This window comes from Rhinolophus sinicus, chromosome 16 (assembly GCF_057876585.1).
Source record: "Rhinolophus sinicus isolate RSI-liver-muscle chromosome 16, RSI-T2T, whole genome shotgun sequence".
Lineage (NCBI taxonomy): Eukaryota > Metazoa > Chordata > Mammalia > Chiroptera > Rhinolophidae > Rhinolophus > Rhinolophus sinicus.
This window is the reverse complement of record NC_142516.1, coordinates 192,559,149-192,578,512: the sequence shown is the minus strand read 5'-3', so window position 1 is coordinate 192,578,512 and position 19,364 is coordinate 192,559,149. Positions and strand designations below refer to the sequence as shown.

Genomic DNA, 19,364 nt, shown 5'->3' with positions numbered 1-19,364 from the left:
ATGGCATGAAACAGTCACCTGTGCTGATGGAGGGCGAGCCACTCACTCTTCTCTTGACTCTGTCCCAGGCGCACTGTGACCTGGCAGCAAGCACGTTTGGGTTCAGTGGTAATGGGACCGTTTTTCCTCAGATTCCAATAAATTACTTATTTTTTTTAATCAAGCTTACTCTGAAGGTCAGTTCCCAGAAACACTCCCAAGTCAAACAGGTCATTGGGGGATTTGATAGGAGACAGAGCGGCTGGCATGTGAACTCACAGGTCTGTGGCGTCTGGTGTGGGCACTGTGCGTGGAGGGCCAGGTGTTCTAGAAGGAGTGCTGGGAGCACCACTGAGCCCCAGCACGTGCTGCTGCTAGGAGCATGGCAGCTGTCAGTCAGTCCTTGTTGAAGGAAGCGGAGCAGGAATGAAGGACGCTGTCCTCAGACGTTTAAACCTCCGTACATCGGCAGTGATCGTGACAGTTGACCTGTGGATTTCATTATGGGTCCCCAGTACATGGCGGTGGCCAGCGAACAATGGCACCCAGACAACAGGAGGCAACGTGGGCTCATCTATCCGTGGGTTTTATATTTGCTTCTCTGTGGCTCATTGCTTTATTAAAGCTACTGACATCTTGGTTTGCCTTCACATTTTAAAATTTATTTTATAAAACGCATTAAAATTCTGTTTGCATGCAGTAGTTGATTGCATGAACTCTCCGACTCTGTTCACCAATTAACGGTGGAGCACACTCCCATCAAGCGTGTTTCCTGGTTTCCGGGTTGCTTTTTTCCTGTTCCATAAGTTTTGCAGGAGCCTCCATACAACTTTCTGCTATTTTGCTGATACTGCATAGTTGTGATGTGCGTTAAAAGGTAACAGATCGCACATAACATTCTGCTTGATGGACCATTTTGAAAATGGTTAGAAACGAAACTTGCATAATTTCCTCCCCAGCCGTTTATGCTAATTCCTTCCCCAAAGGGCCTTATAGGTTCACACAACACCCCCCTCCTTCACAGCCCCGCCCTCTTCCCCCACCCCCACCCCTCCTTCACAGCCCCGCCCTCTTCCCCCCACCCTCTGCCCCTTCACAGCCCCACCCTCTTCCCCCCACCCTCTGCCCCTTCACAGCCCCGCCCTCTTCCCCCACCCCACCTTCACAGCCCCGCCCTCTTCCCCCCCACCCTCTGCCCCTTCACAGCCCCGCCCTCTTCCCCCACCCCCACCCCTCCTTCACAGCCCCACCCTCTTCCCCCCACCCTCTGCCCCTTCACAGCCCCGCCCTCTTCCCCCACCCCCGCCCCTCCTTCACAGCCCCGCCCTCTTCCCCCACCCCCACCCCTCCTTCACAGCCCCACCCTCTTCCCCCCACCCTCTGCCCCTTCACAGCCCCGCCCTCTTCCCCCCACCCTCTGCCCCTTCACAGCCCCGCCCTCTTCCCCCACCCCCACCCCTCCTTCACAGCCCCGCCCTCTTCCCCCACCCCCACCCCTCCTTCACAGCCCCACCCTCTTCCCCCCACCCTCTGCCCCTTCACAGCCCCACCCTCTTCCCCCCACCCTCTGCCCCTTCACAGCCCCACCCTCTTCCCCCCACCCTCTGCCCCTTCACAGCCCCGCCCTCTTCCCCCACCCCACCTTCACAGCCCCACCCTCTTCCCCCCCACCCTCTGCCCCTTCACAGCCCCGCCCTCTTCCCCCACCCCCACCCCTCCTTCACAGCCCCACCCTCTTCCCCCCACCCTCTGCCCCTTCACAGCCCCACCCTCTTCCCCCCACCCTCTGCCCCTTCACAGCCCCGCCCTCTTCCCCCACCCCCACCCCTCCTTCACAGCCCCGCCCTCTTCCCCCCACCCTCTGCCCCCTTCACAGCCCCGCCCTCTTCCCCCCACCCTCTGCCCCTCCTTCACAGCCCCGCCCTCTTCCCCCACCCCCGCCCCACCTTCACAGCCCCGCCCTCTTCCCCCCACCCTCTGCCCCCTTCACAGCCCCGCCCTCTTCCCCCCACCCTCTGCCCCTCCTTCACATCGCTGCGTGCAGCCCCCATCCTGTCAGAGTCACCAGCGCCTCTTCCCAGTCCCAGGTCTTAGATATTGGAATGGGTTCTTCATCGGTGTCTGCCCGAGGGAGCACTTTCTTATCTTTATAGATTAATAATCAATGAAACTTCCTTTAAAACTGCTGACATTTGCTCATCAATTAATATGTGCTAGGTTAGGGATAGGGCATTTGCATGCTTATCTCATTCGGTTTTGGAACAACCCTAGGGGTAGAATCTATTACTCTCCTCTAGATAATAAAACTGTGTCTTGTTTATTTTGAAATTGGAACAAATTCAGATGATGAGAATATAACAGCTAATATTGAGGACTTGCTTCATGCCAGAAATAGTTTTTCTTTATACTTAACACATTTGCATTTAAAAAATTTTTTTCAAATTAAAAATTAATGTGTTCACTGAGCGTTTCACTTCAGCTTTTTTCTCCCTACCTAAGCTATAGAACCTCTCTATTCCCTGCCTTAGAAATAACTCCTGATGAAAAGCTACAGTGTATCGTTCTGGGCTAGCCTATGGTTTATAAATGTATAGCATCAGTCTGTCATGATGCCGTATCATTGCATGTCATTTAGCACCATGCCTGGCACACAGCAGGCTCTCTAAAATAGTTATTACATGAAATACACAATAAATATTGAAAAAATAAAGAATACCTTTTCGGAAATGAACTGAGATAGAGTGTTTCACCCTTCAGTCTCTGTTTATTTTGGACGTTTGAGATTTTTCATTTTAGCACGTAAGATATTATACTATAAAGAAATTAGGGTTTATTTAAGAATTCCTCAGTTGATGAATAGGCAGGTTATTTGAGCTATTACATCAAGTGATTTATACATGTCTCATTTAGACATGTTGTCATGTGCCATATAGTTGTGTTGTCATATGTCATGCATTGTCATATAGCTGGGTTGTCATGCAGTGTTGCCACATGTTGCCATGTCACATGTTGTCATATGTCATGTCATATTGTCATAGCGTTATGTCACATTATCATTGTTATATTATCATGTGGTCATGTTGTCATAGTTGGCATGTGTCATGTATTGCTATAGTCATGTAATGTCACATGTCAAGTCGTGTTGTCATGTGACAAGTATTATCATATAGTTGTGTTAGAATATAGTCATGTTGTCACATGTCACCATATGGTCGTATTGCTGCATGTCGTGTATTGTCATGTCGTGTCCTACAGTCACCTTGTTCCCATTAGGTTGTCTCATGTCACGTGCCTGGGTGAGTGAGTGCCTGTCATCTGATGCTCGCAAAGGGTCCATTCCCATGCACAGTGGTGTTTGGCTTAGTGGTGTGGCAGGTCCGACCCTGCGCTCGGCCTCCTGTTCCAAGGGTGGTTTCGCCTGCAGCGGTTCCTGATAAGGAGCGATTCTCAGTACGCAGCCCAGGACACATCTGCGGCTGCGGCTGCGTGGAGACTCAGCAGAAAGGTTGACATGGTGTTCTCTCCCCCGCCCCCCATTAGTCACTGTCCCAGCTGGAGGATGGCAGAGGAGGACGCAGGAAGCAGCAGATGAGTATAGTTCATCGCAGCCCAATGCTGCCCTCCATCCCGTCACCCCACCCACGTGCCAGCCCCAAACTCTGCCTGCTGCCCCTCGCCCACCTGCCCCACCTGCACTGCCCACAGCAGTGCCTCCCACGCAGCGCCGGTGCCGCAGGACAGCGTGCTCAGAGCGGAGCGCACTGTGTCTGCTTCCTGAGAAGGAGCACCCATGCTTTCCACCTTCACGTGGGATTTGGGGAGCCTCAGGAGAGGGGTCTCCTAGCGACAGTGATCTTGAAATTGGCCTTGCCAGGAGTTCTGCGGCGTTGGCAGTTCTGTGGAGCCGAGTTTGGCAGCCACAGCGGCACCTGTGTCCGCCGCTGCGCTGCTCCGGCGGGGCCCCTTGGAGAGCTGACCTAGGCTCCTTCAGCTGCACCCAAGTCCTCGTGGGTCACAGGGGTGCCACGGGGGCTGTCACCATGCTCTGCAGGAGGGAGGGACGGAAGGGCTGGGTGTGCCCGTTACTTCACATGCAGCTGAAAGCCGCCTCTCTAAAACCACGTGCGTGAATTTAGAGCAGCCTCCACGGATCAAATGTTTTATGGATTTTCAGCCGAGACGCAGCCATTCCTCTTCCCCAGAAGATTAAAATAGGGTACATTCCTTCTGCCAAAGAGAGGGCAGGCTGGCCCCTCACTGTGCTGTGAGCATGGGAGTCACCTGGCCCCCTGGGGCTGCGTCTGCTGTGGGTGTGGGTCACAGCCTCTGTGATCAGCAGGCCCATTCGTGTCTGGTGTCAACAGTGTGAGTGCGTGTAGTCTTCCGGTTCAGGTGACACTCTGCGCTAATGACAATCAGGTCTCAGAGTACCCAGTTGAATTCCCCGCTACACTGTGGATTCTTTTCAATGGCTGTTGCTCAGGGAAGTGGTAAAACGAGCAGACCCACCTCGTGGTAACGGAATCCCACCGTGCACGGGGCGGGGCCGTGGTGGTGGGGGCGGGGCTGTGGGTCAGGGGCGGGGCTGCAAGGCGTGGGCGGGGCCGTGGGCGGGGCAGGGGCAGGGGCTCTGGCAGAAAAGCAGGATGGGTCCAGATGGACAGCAAGTGTCCCCGGCAGAGCCCCAGCTCCAGCTCAGAGCCAGGCTCCGCCGTGTAGATACTTGGTGTCACTCGCTACCAGAAGCAGGTCAGATTCCCCCCTTACAGGGGCCTAGATGGGGAAACCTAGGCTCCGAAGGGCCCACTGAAAACCGCTGAGTGGCCTCCTCACGATGAGCCTCACACACCTGTGACACGTGTGACAGTTACTTTGATATGAAATCGTGATGAAGTGAAGCGCCGTCAGCTGCCCAGTGTCTCCCAGCGGTCTCACTGTCACATCAGCAACTTAGAACGGAAGGAGCCTGCCACCGGGCTGGCTGGTGGCTCACTGTCCCTCACAGGTGTCACCGGACTGGCCGATTCAATGGCCCCGCCTTCATCCCTCGCAGCCCCAGCGAATGCTCCTGTCGCACCTACTCCCTCCCTCCATCTCCCTGGCCACCATTGGTTAAGGTGCCAGTTTGGGGTTGCCAGCTGTTGTTCTCTGGGGGGAAGTGAGCACCTGACATGACACCCCTGTTACCTTTCAGGAGCCATGACCCCCAGCCCTGCCATGACCCACGCCCCAGCTCGCCCTGTGGCCCTCCTTGCCACGGCACCTCTCCTTCTTCCCAGGCACCGTCTTCCATGTGGCCTCCATGTCACCCGACCCTGGCCGGGTCACATCCTGTCGGGCACCTCACAATCCAGCCGGCCACTGGCATCTCCTTGTCGCTGCTGCTGCTTCTTGCAGAAACCCTCCCGGTAGCCATCTTCATACTCTGCTGCCATGACCTCTCGTTCGCTCTCTGTACCGAGGAGCGGCGGCCTCCTGTGTTGCTATTCATGTGAGCTAGGACTGCGCTGCCGTGTGACTGGGGTTCGAGACACTCCGACTGCGTCAGAGAGCATTTTGGTGATGTGAGCTCGGTGTGTTCTAGGCTCCGTGTGTGTTACATAAAGGCATGTCACAGTGTTGGGTGACAAGCAGGGACCCGCTGCTCACCACAGCTCAGGCTGTCACCTTGGCACAGGCACTTCCCGCTGCTTCCACTGCTTTTGTCCCACTGCCGCTGGGAGACCTGTGCACGTCAGACAGCGCCTTTCTGTGGGACTTCCCCGGACCCCTGGGGCAAGACAAGTCATACAGCCACATTCACGGGCTACGCTCAGTGCACCTCATTACCTGCTGGTGAAGTCCCCAGCTTTGGCGAGAGCCGGCTGCTTTCTGAGCTAGGGGACACAGGGTAGAGAGGGACCAGGAGAGGCCAGAGTGCAGCTGGCCAGGCTCTCACTCAGACAGGGAGAGACCCCTCGGAGTGGACATGGTCAGGGAGGGGGAAGTAAGTGTCATCATGCTGAGGCCAGCAGGCCACCGTCAACATGAGTCACTGGTCTGCACTTGAGCTGTTATCTCAGACTGTATTTCTTATGGTGAGGACACTGATGTCTGAGACAGTGACCCGTGTAAGTGAGGGGACAAGACTTTGGCCCCGCATGCTTTCCAACCAGAGTACTCACTGTGCACAGGCCACGTGGGCACCGGGAGCTCCACGTGCCCCTGGAGGGGAGCCCCTCTGCTCAGGGTGCGTGTGCCCCAAAGAGCCACAGCCCCGTCACCGCTAAGAATCCCCCATCCAGCGAGAGGATGGCCCTTTAGGGGAAGGCTCTGTCACACTGTGCAGCATAGTCACAGGTTGGTGGCTTTGTGTCCTGGGCTTAGAACACACAGAGTGGCAGCTCTTCCTTATGACCTGGCTGGAAATCACCTTTGAGAGGATGTGACCTAGATGTCCTAACGGTTGAACGTGCAGTGGTGGTACCTGAAGGCTTGCGCCCCAGGGGTCGATATGCCGCTGGCTGAATTGCCACCTTTCTCTGAACGAGCGCCAGTTCCCGGACTTGAAGTCCCTGAAGGGACCGAGTGCTGAGCTGGGATCTTGTGCAATTACTGCCTTTGAACTTGGGGTAATTTTCACCTATAACCCGTGATGAAGGTCAAATCTACTGGGCCAAGTGCTGTCGTTGGGGGTCACTTTGGATGCAAATTCAGGTTGCTGTTACAGGAGTGGTGAAAACCAGTTTCTGATTCATGGCCCAAGTAAACTGCCCGTGTTGAATGTTGCTCCTCCTGGGGGCGGGGGAGGGTGGTTGTGGCCTACGGTGGGGCTGGGGGTGAAGTCCAGTCTCCACAGGCTCCTCCGGAGCCCCGAGGCTGGCCCCCTCCCCCATCCCTGTCCTCAGCTGCTTGGTGCGCTCAGTGGCGGTCGGGCAGCCACCTGTCTTCCTTGCACACATGGTGCCTCCCTGAAGCACTGGGAAGATTGTGGTCTCTGCTCTGCCTTGTCACCGTGAAAAGAGCCTGGGTCAGGGCACATGTGGCCTCAGACAGGTCCCTTGATGTAGTCAGTTCAGTGGCCTCGCATGCAGTGTGAACAGCGAGAGGATTTCATCCACCTGGAGTGTGACCATCTGCAGTGTGGAGTGACTTCTCTGCCCTGAAACTCAGAGTCTTCATTAAAGATGTTGTGTGGGCTCCCTGGTGCTGGGACCTCAGAGTGCGGCCTCGGAACACGCATGATGCCTTTCAGCCGTTGTCGGGGGCGACTCTGGCAGCCTTTATGTTTTGTTCAGGGCCAGCAGACCCACCTGGAGCCGAGAACGCCTCCATCTCTGGTTCCTGAGGAGGCCCTCAGGGCTGGGCTTCTGGTTTCAACAGCCTGTGTTTGTACGATTCTGTGGCTTCTTGCCAGGAGCCTCTGGCCAGCAGCTCCTCGTGACACAGGAAGCGTCTCTTTCAGGTTTCTGGCAGACAGGTGTGGTGGCTGAGCTCCCACTGTCCACGCAGATGACTGCACTGCTGCTGTTCCGCCTGTGGGCCCTGGGGTCCTGTCCTTCCTGGGGAGGGACGCAGTGGTCACATCTGCAATCGGTTCCCTGTCTCTGCCTCCCTCCTTCCCCACCGACAGCACTGTGTCCCCTGCAGCCCAGACACTAGCGCAGCGCCTGGCCTCTGACACACAGGACAAACTGACGGACACACCCCTGAACCCCAGCGAGAGGCCCCCACCCAGACCCTCGGCAAGGGCGCCAAACGCTTCCTGGTCAGCTCTGCACAGCGGCTGTGGGACACGCTTCATACCTGGCTGGCTGCCGTGTCGCGGGGACCTCAGGCCTGAGGCGTGTCTGCATGTTGGCCACATGTTGCTCGTGGCTTCAGAGAAGAGGGAAGCTCTGTGTGCCTGGCCCCTCCTTTCAAGTGGCTGGGCTCCCAGTTTCTGGATGCCCCATTTGGACTCACAGAGTCACCAGTGACTTGGCTCTGGACTCAACGCTTTGTGTGCCAAAGGCAAATGTGCCATCTGTCCTGCCCCGCAGTCAGAGCAGAAGTGGCCAAGCGTCGGCTACGGTGGCCTGGGCCTTGTCCCCTCCTGCCTCCACCCACTGAGGGGAGGGAGCAGCAGCCCTAGGTCTGTCCCCCAGGTGTAAATCCCGTCTCCTAGAAGTCGGGACCCTTCAGTCAGGCTTAGTTCTGGAGAACAATTTTGTCTTCTCTTACACTCCGTCGGACCCCCTCCCCACACCCCTCCTGCTATACACACGTGAGTTGAGCCTCGGCTGTGGGCTTTCTCCTGTCCCTCTGCCTGTCTGTCCCCACCCCCAGCATCTGGTTCCAGGCCACCATGGGATGGGCCTGAAGAATGACAAACACGCTGCTACTGTCCACCTCAAATCCAGTGTTGGCTCCTAATTTTGGTCCCCCCCAAATCTCAGGTCCTCTTTTGAAGTTCAGGTTCCTGTCCAACTGCTCTCTGGTATCGTCCCTGCCTCGTCTGCCATGAACCCTCTCCCCAGCCTGTCCTCCAGCCCGTTCTCCATTTGTCACCTGCTTCTCTGCCTTTGTCCAGGCCTGTCCCTTGACGTGGGCTGTTTCATCCCATGTTTCTGTCTGTGGGAACAGACCTGCTGTTCTTCAAGCTCCTGCTCAAATGCCGTGTCTTCTGTGAGCTCTTTGCTGCCACTGGACAGGAGTGTGCACTGGCCCCCGGGAGCTGGCGTGGAAGGAGCCAGCCCTTGGCACTCACCCCTCCTGTCCCTAATGCAGATGTCATTGTCCCCATTGTAGAGCTGAGGGGGTGAGTCATTTGCCCAAAGTAACAGAAAAATGGACAGTGGTTGACGTCAGCCTGGCCCCAAGTCTGGACTCCTTCCCATGAAGGACGTGTATGTTGGAAGGACTTGCAGTCGCGTGCACTGTGCGTGCTCAACCCCCGACCCTGACGTCTAAACGCCAGTCTGTCCTGGGGCCACCTGATTAGGACTCAGGCGACATCCGCAGGTTTAGTGATTTACGGAAATGTAGTGCGTACTTTGGCTCATAGTCATTTGTGCCTGAAATGAGCTGTAACGGCTGTAACCCAGGTAAGGTTTAGTATTAAAATTACGTGGTAAAGTAGACCACTCTGATTTCATCAGTCGGTGTGTGTTGTGCACGTACAGGATGAAAACGTTTCACGTGCATAAATGTGACATCGTCACGGCACAAAAACGTAATGCAGAAAACATTCGCCAGTGGTAGTTCTTGGAGTAAACTTAGTGCAGGCGTGAGGTGGGCAGGCTGCGTCTGCGGTGCCGTGGGTGGGGCACCTTGGCTGAGGGCCACGAGTGGGGGTGGGAGTGGGGGTCGTGGTGAGGGGGCGCAGTGCTGTGCGGTGCTACCGGGTGACCCGCAGCCGAGTAACCGCCTGTCTGTCTCTCTCCGCAGAATCCCAGTGCGCGCTGTGCGGGGAGCCGGAAGGTGAGTGTGCGGGGACGCCCCACAGCGGGCGGGGCCGGGCTCACGCGTGGCGTTCATGGTGCCAGTCGGTGACAGGCCGGCTGAGGGCGCACGGAACATCGGGAACTTACTCGGTGTGTTTGATGGAAAAGCGAGTAAAGTGAGCAACACAGAGCGTGGCCCGAGAGAGTTCTTCTCGGAAGGGAAGTTGCTGTCCCATGTCACGACCAAATGCCTTTCCTAGTTCGGATTTAGAGGCTGTAGTTGGTTTTCTCCAGGCAATAAGCGTCAGCATTGGAGATGCGTATTTCTCGTCTGTAAAGTTATCAGCCAGGTGCTGTGAGCCCCACATGGGGCACGGCTGGCAGGACGGCCATCAGCTGCTGAAGCTGCCGGCAGCCACGAGGTGCGGGGTGTGTTAGAACTCGGATTTCAGCTGAGCTGCACCACCTCTGAGTACCTTTAAAGGTGGAGCTCCTGAGTACACAGTCTGTTAAGTCTGTTCCAAAACAGTGGAAGCCAAAATTCATGTCACATTTTGATGACAGAATAAGAAGGGATAAAGAAAAGATGGTGAACAGCTGCTGCATGAATGGGGACTCTGAATTCACCAGAGTTGTGCTCTTGTCTGCTCTCAGCAGATACAGGCAGAATGGCTAGAAACCGAACAGCCTTAGGGAGATGGGGAGATGGGGGAGATGGAGGGGGCAGGGAGACAGGGAGATAGCCCAGGCCGGCCCTGCCCAGCCATGCGGACCGGTGGTGCTGGCCCGGTGGGGGGAGGCGCGGTGTGTGTGGTGCTGTGTAGGCTTCACCACACTTGCTGCAGATGTCTCCTCCACCCATGAGCTGAGAAAAACTGAATATGCAGTTAACTCGGAAATGCCATCAAAACCCGATTTCTCCAATGTTTCCATACTTGAGGTATTATGACAGTTTTCAAAATTCTTCCTGCATTCTTTAGGAATGTGATGCATAGAAACAGCCATGGTAACGTCAGTGACAGGTTTGGAAGTCTTCAGCTTTGCTGTCATGTGAAACATGAGACTTGGGACCCTGGTATTTCCAGGGTCAAAGGTAGGGTTGTCAGTGGTTTCAGGTGTGGTTCCGCCGCCCAGCGAGCTCACATGCTGTCGCCAACTGAGAGTTCGCCCACAGGTGCCGTCCTCCAGGCACTGGGGCACTTCATTATTTCTTGTCAGCATCTGTCGGTTGTCGTCCCTACACAGGGAGCATGCGTGTCCTGCTCTGTCTTTGTGTTTAATTCTGTCATCCCCCACAACACACACGTACATGCACACAACACACATGCACACACACGCAAACATACAGCACACACATGCACACACGCACACAGCTGGGGGAAGTTCCCATGCGCTGTGTACACTGGAGAAACCGCAGCTCGCCCGCACGGCAACATGTGTTCTCGTCTGTTGTTTCTATTCCCTGGGACGGCTACGTGGGCTGTGTAGAGAGGGGTTTGCTGTTTGCTGTCACAGGAGCAGCTTTAGGTCCCAACAAGTCAGCACACTCATGTCGGGAGCTGAGGCTGAGTCAGGCTGGAGAGTTCCCTGGGGGTCCTCGCTCAGTGGACATCACAGCAGTGGCGTCGACTGTGGAGTGGCCCCAGGCTGACCCTGATGGCCACCCAGCCTCCCACACCACCAGCACCCAAGTGTCGTGGCCACAGGTCCAGAGCCCGCATGCCCTGTGCCTTCAGATGGCTGACCAGAGCCAGCCGTCCTGGCCCGGGTCGGGCGTGCTTTCCCCGGCAGCCTGCTCTGGCACCGCTTCCTCATCACACACATTGTCAGCCGCACCCAAGGTGTTAAAGTGTCGCGAGAAGAGGGAAGACACATGTTTGTTATTGCCCTGGGGGCAATACAAGGAATATTTAGAGTGAGACCAAGTTGACTCCATGGAAAACGGAGGCCAGCTGTCGGTGGAGGACACCCTGAGGGCTGGCCCGGTCGGGCAGGGGCAGGTGACCGTCCAGGGAAGGCGGACATGGGGCGATGGTGTCTTAGCTGCCGCCTGCCCCCCACCCATCTCCGCTCTGCTGTGCATCTCTGAAGCAATTTGGCAGTTCAGATATGCAGGTGGAGTCACTCCAAAGCCGAGAGGGAGGCGAGGCATGATTTGATGGCATGGTCTCAGCTGTGCTGTGTTTTTTGAAAAGCACTATCATATGAATATTCATACATTTTTAAATAATTTAAGTAATTAGTCTAAGTGAGAGCTGGCTGGGTGCACTGAGTGGAATCTGAAATCAGCTTTTTTGTTCAGTAATTTTTTCAGCAGCTTCTATCAGTTAACTGACAAACACCTTCATACAGAAAGAATCAGAGCCAGAGGCTGGAAACAGAATGTTCCAGATCTGGACGCCTGGTGTTCGTTACATCCAGAAGGTTAAGGCATCAACTCATTTAGCGTCTCTCCTTCTTGTCAGGAAGCTGTTGGCAGTCTTTCACTGCTCAGCCAGTGAAGTGGGCACCCCCATTTGCATTTTAATGATGACTTCTCTGGGAGAGAGGTGCAGACTGAGTAATTAGCATCGGCTCAGATGATAGTATCTGTCACGCCAGTGAGACTGGGAACAAAGTTTACAGGATGCTAGAGACCTCCAATTCTGCAGCGATGGGTCCCTGTAATGCTGTGGCCTGTTTTTCATAGAACTGAAAATTTTAGTTGTATATAAAACCTAGATCACAATTTCAATATGCAAATACATGGCAAGGTTTCTGAAATCTGGATGACTGTTTTTATGGGGTGAAATGTTTAATGGGTGTATTGGTTAGTGTCTTTTTTCCTATTCAGAAAATGCAGACAATTCAACTCTGAATCTTGACAGAGGAGCAGGAAAGTGGAGGAGGCTTTTAGTGAATCAGCTTTATTGTGCCGTCGAAAGCACAGAGTGACTATAGTGTTTCGCTAACTGGGGACCTATTCCCCCAAAAATAAAAAATAAAAAAATAAGTTTAAAATTTACTAACAACAGTCTTATTTGTTAAAATAATTTGCTATAGTAACATAAGAAGACTGTTTCAATATGTATCATTTTCCTGGTGGTTCCTGTTACTTATTAGATATTGGCAATAACTGGATATTACATGGCAAGAAGACCATTTTGTTCCTCTATCTCAAGTGCTCCTAAGGGTTCTGTATGATGTCACCCATCAATTTTGTACAGGAAAATAATTTGAGAGGATATGATCCATTTCAAGCCGTACTGACAGGTACATGATGCCACCTGCTTTTTAACCAGACCACAGGGACAGCTACGGACATTGGGTAGGACCACACGTGTCAATTCATGGATTTGTCTGTTTGTTTACATTTCTGTGATTCAGTCTGCCCTCCTGGCAAATAGACTTTCTGGTGTGGGAACAAGGTGCTGGTGCGTGGCCGGGTGAGAACTGATTCACAGTCCACGACAGAGTGATAACAATGTCTTGGATGTGTTATTTAACCTGATTAAAAGTAAGAAATAAAATGTGCTATTACGATATAAATTTGGCACAAAAGGGATATGCTATAAAATGTGGGGACAGATGTTAGCACGGAAGAGTTTTCAGTGAAGGAGGCCTCAGGTTTGTAGTGTCAAAAGCAGTGGACGTTTGTGGTGACATGACTATGCACTGGATTATTGGGAAGCGTTACTTGTAGAATTCCCGTCTCAGAAGCAAAATAGAGGTTTTTAAAAAAGTTTAAGGTATGAGATGTTCTTTCTAAACTTTTTTTTTTTTAACTTTGACACAAATTGCGTTGTGCTGTTGGAGCTTTGGACACACACACAGACTGACAGACTGATACTTTACTGTAGACAGAAGAAGCTGGGCGTCTGCCTGTCCCCTCCCACCTCAGGGAAGGACAGTGGAGGTTCTTTCCTGTGTTAGTAGCAAGTGTTCTTGATGTTTAAATGCAAATATTCACGATTTCCCCACAGACTCTAAACGGAAATTTCACAGTTTTGTGCCATTGAATATATATCACCTGCGATCGAAAGGCGTCGTTACAACTGAGGAAAAACAAGGTTGCTTTTTGGAAACTGAGCATCACAGGGTTTCGAAAGAAGCATTTCTGCCCCCTCCCAGCCCCTTTCCATGCCGGTCCCTGGAAAGGGAGGCTGTCTTCTTTCCAAGTACAACTGCTACCCCCCTCATTTTGAGAGCGTACCTTTTAAATTGCATGCTTTAGATAAAATGCGGTTTACTGATTTCCGTTCTCGGATGGTTAGTGGAGCGTACCCGGCATTTGTTACATTGCCAACATGTGCCACCACTCTAGACAAAATTAGTGTTGCTTAGGGACTAAGGAATTCAACTGATTTTTGAGAGAAGATAGAACTCCACTCCAGCCATCTGTTTGCTAGAACCTAAAAATGGCTAGTGTTTTACTGGAAATTGGAGTGTCTGGGGTAAGAGAGGGATGCTCTCCCCTCACAGTTTGTGGCGCGGGACATCAGAAAGCATGGGAGGCTGAGCTGATGCGGCATCTCTGCCCCCCCCCCCCACAAACTCACAAACTCGCTGTGTGATATGTATCAGAATTTGCTTTCAGTGCTCAGTTGAGCTTCAGTGAAAGAAAGGGAAGCCCCTGGGTCCCGAGAATTAAGAAAGAATGATAACTGGAAGGTAAGCACGTGTCAAGCCTGCCGTAGCCCCTGAGAAACAACACCCAGGAGGGATGTTGGGATTGGGAAGAGCTGTAACACTCGGGCAGGTGAGAAGTGCAGCTGCCGTCGCGAGGCCTGGGGGGACGTGCCCCTGGAAGGAAGCCTGAATCTCAGTAGGTTTCCCTGTCTGTAGGAAACACTGGCCTGAGAAAGTCCACAGGAAGCTTATCACACTTCCAGGGTCCTGGGTGGATGTAAAGTTGCAACAAGAGGCACACACGCGGGGGTGGGTGTGCGAGCTGAGTCGCGACTACTTGTGTGCTGTGGAAGGGCCACGTGGTGAAATCAGAGTGAACATTGTTCCCGCTCAGTTATGATTCTGTTGGCCCCCGAGGGCTGTGGCAGAATCAAAATCACAAATTATCAAGACAGTCTTTGACAAGACAGATTCATGTGACTCCTCCTCCACTAAACACCCCACCCCCGTAGAAAAACATACAATAAAATACTACAACCCATATAAAGGAACTTCAAGGGGGTGAGAAGACATGACAGAAGAATGAGCAACAAAAGTGCTGGGAGTGACAGACTGTAACAGACTATAGATATTGGCTATGTTTGAAATTATTAAATAGATTCCCAAAAGAAAAAGGGACCACAATAAAAGAAACATCTAGTATGAAAAAAGACATTAAAAACAAACAATAGCTAGAAACAAGACCTGTCATTTAAATTCACTGCTGTGTCCATATGTTATAAAGTGGATTAGACAGAACTGAAAAGAAAATGACCAAACTAGAAAATAGATATAAGGATATTACCTAGAATTTCGCATGAAAACATAAAGGGTGATATGAAACGGGAATTAAGATGCATGAAAGATGGCTTCTCTGGATTAAATGAGAAATTAAAGGCATAAAGAAAACCCAAGCGGCATTACTCAAATAAAGGCTGCGATTTTTCCAGAACTGACAAACTTTCTTGTGCCTAGTTGGTCTAAAGACTCCCAATACTGAAACCCAATAAATAAAAACACATCCCTGTGTTGTAAAGTGAAACTTCAGAATACAAAAATAATCTTAACTATCTCCATGGGAACGAACAGATACTCCCAGTGCAGTGGTTCCCAGGAGGCTTGTAGCCATCAAATAGATGCTGGTGGCTTTGGAATCGAACCTGAAAGTTGCTGAGAAGATGAAGGGAGGGAGTAAGGACCCCACCACACAGTGTGGGGTGCGATGGGGAGAGGCGGGGAGGCTCAGGAAACCCGAGACGCACGACAGAAACGACAAGCAGTCACTAGTGAGTGATAAAAGGATGGTCTCTAAGGAGCTAACACAATCGTCTACTTTAGAATAGACTCGAAATATTCAAAGAGAGAAGAAGGGAAGGAGGTTACAAGGAGAAACTAAAATCTAAACTTCTGTTTGGAGGCTCCCTGGCCCAGCACACAGGCTCTCGCTGGAGGCTCGGTCATCGCGAGAGCACGCGAGCTGTCAGAGCGTCCCTGGCCGCTGTGTCCCTGTGAGCACGCTGCCCGCCGCCCCCGCCGTCTGCTGAGGGGGGTTCTTGCCCAGTTCACAGCGGTTAATGTTTTGCATGACCTCAGTCCTTTTATACTTGTGGCTTAAGTGGCATTTCAGCAAGTGCGTGCCCAAACAATTCGTGCTGTTAGTGGAAGTATTTGCACAGACCAGGACCCTCTTGGTTTCAAGAGGAGCAGGGATTCACATGGACCACTCCCTTGGGGGGCCTCTCTGCTCTCCCTTCCTGGGGTCCCCAAAGCTCAGAGAACACAGCTTCCCATCACCCCAGGCTTTCTAGCAGCTGTACCTGTGTGTTCTGAAGCACAGGTCCGATTCTGTCACTCCCTTCCTCAAATAGTGTCAGGGTCCCTCGTCTGGGGCTGAATTCCCCACTCAGAATCTCCTAAGCTTTCCGGAACCTGCCTCCCCAACCCCATTTAGCCACTTGTAAGGGGCCCCCTCCATGCGCCGCTCACCACATACCGACGGTCCCTGAGTGCACTCTGGGCTCGGAAGGGTTCACGTGACGTGAGGGACAGAGGAGGGAGGAGTGCTGCGTGGGGACGGTGCGTGTGCGTGTGTGTGTGTGTGTGTGTGTGAGATGAGCATAGAGAAAAGCATCGACGGTACAGGGTGGTTTGCTTTCACGATCTCAGCAGAGGTGAGGGTTTGCATGGCTGGGGGAGAGGACATGTGATGCTTTGTATTAAAAAAGGCAAAGTCTGGGGAATGCCTGCGGGGCCGTGTCCTCCCCATCAGGAGCCACACGCCCCTGGGGCTGAGGTCCACACCCACCCGTGACCGTGCCTCAGGCTGCCCACTCTCCCTGCTCTGCAGAAGCCTGCTGTGGCCCGGGCCACGCCCTGGTTTGGTACGTCCGCACTTGGAGCCCAGGGACCGGTCACTTGCACCGTTACCCTCCACTGCACCCGCAGAGCTCTTTGCACCTCTGCCCTGTCCTTTCCAGTCAAATGCGTAAAGCTGACCATCGACTCTCTGGTCTTGTTACCAACAAAGGCGGTTTTGTTAGCTTCGCCTGGAGTCAGAGGTGAAGCCACAGCTATTGAGTGTGATGAAAGCGAGTAGAGATGGGCTGAACTGCATGTACCACTGGTGTCTGAGATGGTCACAGTTGTGCAGGGTGCAGAATGCTATAAGATGCACACGTTTCTTTACTTTCAGATTACACAGTACCTGAGATCCAAGCATTCAGCTGGCATTGAAACAACTTTACCTCACTAATTTGCTCAAGAAATAAGTAAATTTTTCACTTTTCGTCACCAAGTAATTTAAATATCAGGGTTCAGGTTCCATGGTTTAGACATGTGTCTTCTTGTTGCTGAAGTTCTGCCTGTTTGCTGCATTTGGAGCATGTCTGGGACACAAACATACACACCGGCCCTGGACTTGGACTTGGACGGTGACGAGGAGCCAGATCAGAGCTCCTCTTAGCGGCTCGCGGCAAGTTCTTTGAAACACTGAAAACATGGCTCAGGAGGGAGATTTAACGTGAGGCCAGCATTCGCCCTCACCTTCCATGGTACGGTGTCACCACTTTGCAAGCAAGAACTTTGTTCTGAAGGTGACAACCATCCGCGCCATCCCACGGTGCATGCGTAAAACACGCAGCCTGAGTGTCTTCTGGTCGGCCTGCTGCGAGTTCAGTCTCCTGACTCCCTCTGATCTTCTGAAGCCCAGGAGCACATAGAACGTGGTGTCTACGTGAAGTCGCCTTCCCGCAGCGTGGACGTGTCTTCCTGCCGTCTTCCATTCTGCACATTGTGCTGGGCCCGGGGTTCTGGGAGCGTCACCCCACGGGGCACCAGGACTTTGGAAGATGCAGGCTCCTGCCTGCCGTGGTGGTGGTGGTGAGCCCGGGGCCCGTGCAGGACAGCCAGGCCCTGCTCCCCAGTCTGATGAGTGGGGGACAGAGCAGGGACAGGAGGGAAAGCCCAGTGAAACTTGGGGGCGTCGCTGTGGTGCCCTCGAGACTATATATCTGGGCACGCGCTCACCACCGGCCAACCTGCCGCCTTCTCCGCCCCTCCTTCCTTTGTGGCCGCATTTCACCAGCACTCCGTGAGTCCCATGACACCGTCCTGGGCGCTGGAGGAGCTGGAGGGTGTTCCCACCTGGAAGGAGCTCAGCCCAGAGTTCCACAGTTCTCAGAGAACATGCTAGAAGGACCGCCCCTCATGGGCCCGAGCTCCGTCACTGGGGCTTCAGGGTGGAGGTGACCTGATCCCAAGGTCACACCAGTGACCCTCCTGCAATACTTGCTTTGCTCAGGTATTTTTGTGTCTAAATGGGCTGGGTTTTAGGTATCATTTGTCTTTTTAAGTGACTGACAGAAATGAGAAACCCTTGCTTGCTCTGAAGCCCCTAGTGAGTAACGATCCGTATTCACAGTTCTGCTTCCCTCTGTTCCCTCTTATTAGCAGGGCTATGAATCACCAACAATTGCGTTTTTACAGCATTTTTCTTTATAGAATGACCTTGGAAGCAAAATACTCCAATGCAGAATGAGTGTGTAGGCCGCCCCCCCAGCTTGTGATACGTGGCCCAGAACTCAAGCCGTGAACCAGGAAGTAAGCAGAAACGCTGGTAAGAATTTGCAGAGGTGGACAGACACCGTGTTTTTACAACAGGAGAATTGCTGAGGCATCATGGGAGCACCGTGGTCTTGGAACCAGAAAAGCAAACTGAATGTCAAACTACTTTTCCACAAACGCTGAGCTAAGGCTTTTCTGTCTTCCTGGCACTGCTGAGGGGCTCGCGTGAGATAAGGGACACGCGCTCCTGAGGACCTGAAGTCTGTCTTCCCGGGCCGGGGAATCCTGCAAACACTATAGACAACGGGCTGTTTCCATTTCTTTATTTTTCTTAGTTTTCCATTAGAAACGCCCCCGAGGCTTCTCACTGCACACGGACAGCCCCCTCGGAGGTCAGATCACACGTGACCGCAGCACAGAGCCCGGGGACTGCGGGGCTGGTAGCACAGGATTCAGAGTCAGGTCCCGAGCCGCGCCGGCAGGGCCTGGCTGGGACCTGCTGCCTTGAGGCTGCCCGTGTGTGGCGGGGCGCAGCGACGGTGTGGTCGCCGAGTCGCAGTGCTCGGGCAGCACTAACGGCACAGAGCCGGGTGTTGCTCTCAGGGGTTTCCCAAACTGCCCTGCGTCCCCTAACAAACGAATACAACTGCGACTGAGAAGTGCGGCATGGTCGTCATGGCACCAAGCCCAGGGCTGCACAGCCTCCTGCAGGGACCCCGGCCTTCGTGTGGCCACATGGCCGTTTGCACGCCTGCCTGTAGCCAGGGTCACAGAGGAGAAACACGGGAGCCCCGGGCTCCAGCAGCTTCCCACCGGCCTCCTGGACTTCTGTCGTGCAGGGTGTCATGCAGGGTCTCTGCTCCCGCTCCCCACATAAGAACGCACGATGTGGCCAGGCCCAAAAGGAACACCCACGGAGCCATAGATAGGGGACTCATACCACTGTGGTCTCACTGGAGGCTGCGTTCACACGACGTGCGACCTGCTGTCTGCTTTTCTGCCAACTGACCGACGACTCTCCTCCACTCTCCTCCACTCTGCTCTTCTTCCCTCCGTAGCCGCAGCAGTTATATTAGTGGACAATGGCTCAATGCTTACAGCTGACGGCCATCTACCACCCGAGCCAGCACCCCTCCATATGAGGCCAAGAGCCTGGAAACTGCTCTCTGGGGCTCTGTCCCCACAGCTTCCCACGCCTAATGCCTCCCCACGCACGTGCCTGTCTGCAGGCCCGACCCCGGCCTCCCTGCGGCTGCTGTTCCCAGGGCCTGC

General features: G+C 53.6%; 1 protein-coding gene across 6 annotated transcripts in view; it reads left to right on the top strand.

The window, feature by feature from the left end:
* DLGAP2 (DLG associated protein 2) overlaps positions 1-19,364 on the top strand; it is a 451,130-nt gene that overhangs the window by 239,766 nt on the left and 192,000 nt on the right. For 3 of the 6 annotated variants that reach the window (XM_074329259.2, XM_074329258.2, XM_074329262.2), the window contains one exon: positions 9,388-9,420. The exons of the other annotated variants lie outside the window; for them this stretch is intronic. In XM_074329259.2, coding sequence (XP_074185360.2) covers positions 9,388-9,420 — 33 coding nt within the window. The remainder of the gene's footprint in view (positions 1-9,387; positions 9,421-19,364) is intronic. 6 annotated transcript variants of the gene reach the window in all.